General features: G+C 50.1%; 1 protein-coding gene across 1 annotated transcript in view; it reads left to right on the top strand.

Moving 5' to 3' along the window:
* Window positions 1–3,127, top strand: part of LY6G6F (lymphocyte antigen 6 family member G6F) — a 4,393-nt gene extending 1,266 nt beyond the window's left edge. The window contains exons 2-6 of the mRNA XM_021717434.1: window positions 765–1,094; window positions 1,343–1,606; window positions 2,555–2,710; window positions 2,882–2,948; window positions 3,103–3,127. Of these exons, the coding sequence (XP_021573109.1) occupies window positions 765–1,094; window positions 1,343–1,606; window positions 2,555–2,710; window positions 2,882–2,948; window positions 3,103–3,127 (842 nt within the window). The remainder of the gene's footprint in view (window positions 1–764; window positions 1,095–1,342; window positions 1,607–2,554; window positions 2,711–2,881; window positions 2,949–3,102) is intronic.
* Window positions 3,128–4,581: the final 1,454 nt, after the last annotated feature.

The raw sequence follows: 4,581 nt of genomic DNA on the forward strand, positions 1-4,581 counted from the left end.
AAAAAAAAAAAAAAAAAAAAAAAGAACACTTAATGAGAGAAGCCTGTACTACAAGGGACCCACTCTCCAAAAGGCAATTCCCCCCTTTTTTGGGTCCCCCCTCATACAGTTGTCTTTAGAAAATAAGAATAAGAATGGGGAGCATTCCGTCTTTTTTTTTTTTTTGAGTTGGAGTCTCACTCTGTTGCCGAGACTGGAGTGCAGTGGCCACTCCCGGCCACCGCAGGCTCGACCTGCAGGGCTCCAGTGATCCTTCCGCCTCAGCCTTCCGAGTAGCTGGAATTACAGTCACACGCTACCAAGTCCGGCTAATTTTTGATTTATTGTAGAGATGAGGTCTAGCCAAGTTGCCTAGGCAGGTCTCGAACCCACGGGCTCAGGCAATCCACTCACCTCAGCCTCCCAAAAGCACGGGATTACAGGCTGAGCCACCAAGCCCTGCTGCATACCGTCTTTCTTGATTGCTTGGAAAAAAATAAAATAAAATAAAAAGAGATGGTAAACACTTCCAGAAAAGGAGACATGAGTAAAAGAGTTATGAGCATTTGCCAACTATTTAAGTCTTTTCTTTCTTGCCCTCAGATCTCCTCACTGGTTAAGGGAGAGAGGAGGAAAACCCTTGCCTAGCTGTCACTTGATAAATGTGTTCAACAGCCAGGCTGTGCTGGGGAACCCAAAAGGGACGGAAATAAGGAGTTGAAGGTCAAGTCAGGGGTTGTTGATCTGATAAAGGACTCTGGCCTCACACAACCCTCTCCCCACAGACAACATCCAGGCTATCTACGTGGCTTTGGGGGAGGCCATGGAGCTGCCATGTCCCTCACCACCCACTCTACATGGGGACGAACTCCTGTCTTGGTTCCGCAGCCCTGCATCGGCTTCCTTCACCAACCTGGTGGCCCAAGTTCAGGTGGCCAGTGCAGCCCCAGACCCTGGGAAACCTGGAAGGGAATCTAGGCTTAAACTGCTGGGGAACTATTCTTTGTGGCTGGAGGGGTCCAAGGAGGGAGACGCCGGGCGGTACTGGTGTGCTGTGCTGGGTCAGCACCAAAACTACCAGAACTGGAGAGTATATGACGTCTCTGTGCTCAAAGGTGAGTGGGAAGGGGGAGGAGGCAGAGGTGGAGGGATGAAAAATCACCTATCAGGTACAGTGTGCACAGATGGGGGTGGTGAGTACACTTAAAGCCCAGACTTCTTCACCACTATATAATGCAATCATGTAACCCAAAACTATTTGGGAAAAAAGACCAAAAAAAAAGGTTAGCAGGGCTTGCAGACAAGGAGTCACTGGGGGCCAAAAGTCTAGGCAAAGAACTGAAGGGTCTCTTCCTCCCCATAGGATCTCAGTTATCTGCAAGGGCTGCAGATGGATCTTCCTGCTCTGTCCTTCTATGCTCTGTGGTCCCTACCAGACGCCTGGACTCTGTGACCTGGCTGGAGGGGAGGAGTCCTGTGAGAGGCCGTGTTCAGTCCTTCTGGGGCGATGGAGCTGCTCTGCTCTTGGTGTGTCCTGGGGAAGGTCTTCCTGAGCCCAGAGGCCGTAGACCAAGAATCATCCGCTGCCTCATGCCTCACAGCAAAGGGGTCAGCTTTAGCCTGGCAGGTAAACTGAGGGAGAAGATGAGAAGGGATGCTGCATCTGGCACATCTTTCAATTGCTAGCTAGGGGAGGAGGTGAAATAGGAGACAAACCTGAGCAGGTTGGGGTGGCTTCTGGTGGAGCAGGCCATTGCCTATAGGAGGACTTTTTTAAAAGACTGAATTCATAGTAGAGAAGGGGGGTTGGTTAAGCTTTAGTTTCTGGTGGAATAGACCAGCAGCCAAAAGTTATATTCTTGTGGAATATATCACAAGAATTTAGAAATAGGGTAATCTATGATTTTTGTGGAATCTCCCATAGCAAGAAAAAGAAAATAAGAATTATTGCTGGGGGAGTTGTCTTTTGAAGAAAGGATATATGCACTGGTGCTATAATGGCCCATTGATTGTGAGGCAGAAGGAGAAAAAAATAATTGTTTACAATAAAAAGGTTATTATGAAAAGAAATAATGCTATTGGATGTGGAATAACTCACTTACAAGGCAGGAGCAGAGAGCAAATGGCCATTAGTTCACTAAGGAAAGGCAAATTAATAGACAATGACTGGACCTTATTTTCCTTCACAACCTTACCACCTAATATGGTGCCTAGCATGTGTTTATAGAGTGAATAAATGGCAGAATGAATAAAAGGAAGGCACTTTATTCTTTCTTGAAAGGGTAAATTACTATGAAGGGTATGAGGGAAAGGTGCAGTTATAGCTGGTGATCTTTTCTGTAGTTGGCTGCCTATGTGTGGGCAGGGGCATTGCCACTCTCTATCCGTGTTGGCTCATGGGGTCAGGTGAGAAGCCTGCAAAGGGACAAACTGTCAGGGTGGATATTGGGGGCAGGGAAGCTCATGAAGTCTTCTTTTGAAAGGGGCCACCAGACTATGGCGGGATGCCTCTCTTTGAAGCACAGGTCCCCTCACTGCCTCTCTTCCTATCCTTCTGGTCTTGCCCTTACTACAGCCTCCACAGGTGCCTCTCCCACCCTCTGTGCTCCTTCCATGGGCTGGGGTGTGCCCTGGATCCTGATGCTGTTGCTCACAGTGGGCCAGGGACTCACCATCCTGGCTCTCAGCATCATGCTCTGGAGGCGGAGGGTTCAGGGGACTCCAAGCAGAGGTGAGTCCTCCTTCCCAGAGGGAAGAAGAGGGCATGTGGGTGTGAGTCAATGGGTTGTTCTCACATCCTGCCTCTGTACCCCATCTTCCCTAGAGGAGGGGTGGTAAGAAACACAACTCTGAGTTGTCTGGTGACTTCTCTTCTGTATCCCATATGGCTCCTTCTTCCCAGATGTCTCGATTCCTCAATTCAAACCTGAAATCCAGGTCTATGAGAACATCCATTTGGCTCGTCTCGGGTGAGGAACAACTCGGGGACAGAGGCTTAAATCTCAGATGAAACTTGGGATGGGAGAGGAGATACTGGGGTTAGGTTGGGGGTGGTGTCCTCATTCCCAAGGAAGTGGAAAATAGAAGTGTTCTTATTGTCTCTCTGCTTTGAAAACCCCACAGCCCACCTGCCCACAAGACCAGGTGATCTTGTTGACATCCCCTGCTGGAAAGTATGACCTGCTATGTCTCTGCCATCTAGCACCTGAAGGATTCCCTGAAAACCTTGGCAATGGGCAAGGGCTGAGAGTGCAACTTCACAGACCAGACCAGCAGCCATCAAGCTGTATATGGGGTGGGGGTGGGGGACTAAAGGAAAGGAGGAACATTACTGTGTGATGTCACCTACGAAAGAGTGTGGTCTCCTGTCTTATAGCAGGCAGTGGAGGGGTGGTGGCGCTGAGTCCAGAGCACTGTGTGGGATTAAGGGAAGCCTGAGGTGGCTGGTGGGGGTGAGGAGGGATGGGAGCGGGCAGGGAAGAGACAAGAATCTAGAGACTTGAGCAATGGTAGGGAGTCAGTCATAGGAGAACCTAAGGATAAACAGGGAAAACTGAGGAAGAGACTCAAGTCAAAGTAAGAGGAAAAAGATGGACAGAGAGATAGAGAAAAATAGAGAAGCACAAAGCGGGAGGACTAAGTGACAGAGAAAACGGAAAGAAGATTCAACTTGCTCCCAAATAAGGGCAGACTAGCGCTACTCAGGGTCACATCCTCACAAAGAAGAGAAGTTGAGAGGGAACAAGCACCTTTAATCAGCTCCAGACTTCCTCAGATGGGAGGGGATGGAACTGAGTCAGGATGGGGATGCCTGTGCTGGACTCCTCGGAGCACTCTCCTTATCCTAGGCACACACACTTCCCTGTGGCATTCCACTGTGGCATTCGGAGCATGTGAGTAGCTTAGAGTCATGCTGGCGCCTGCTCCCTGCCACCCCAGAGGTCATGTCCTGTCTCCCTGAACAGGGGCTGGCAGGTGGGGTTACCCTATGAGGTATGTTATTGGGCCAGGTCCATGCTGGGCATGTCTGGGCTGGTGAAGCAGGGGAGGGCATTGATGCTCCCAACTTGGCCACCCCCCACACACCCCACCCTGGTCTCAGGCAGAAATGACTGAACTCCCAGCCACACCCTCACAAGCAGCTACACCAGGTGCCCTTTGGTGTATTTGCTCAAGCTTGGGCCTCACTGGAGAAAAGCTTTCTCAGTAGTCTCACCAAAAGCCTTCACGCTGCAACAAGAAGGAGGACGCGAATGACACAGATGGAAAATGAGGGGAATGCTATGGTTCAGGTTCCAGCCACACCCAACCCACCAAGCAGCTACCGTTTGCTCTTAGAGCTTGCACGCACACACACTGCAGCATTACTGAACTCCCAAATAGCCCTTTTATTAAATGTACTCTTAATAGCTCCCCAAGCCCTCCTTCCTGAATTCCCGACCTACCACATCAATCTTTCTTAGCAAGACTCTCCTCCTCACCCTACCTGGTACCCCTTCAATCCCCTTGCCTGAGACCCACAATGTCATCAAAAAACCTGCCTTCCAAGCTGGGCTCGGTGGCTCAGTCTGTAATCCCGCGCCTTTGGGAGGCTGAGGTGAG

Source organism: Carlito syrichta, unplaced genomic scaffold, assembly GCF_000164805.1.
Source record: "Carlito syrichta isolate Samal-C Ts95f unplaced genomic scaffold, Tarsius_syrichta-2.0.1 Scaffold309736, whole genome shotgun sequence".
Taxonomy (NCBI): domain Eukaryota; kingdom Metazoa; phylum Chordata; class Mammalia; order Primates; family Tarsiidae; genus Carlito; species Carlito syrichta.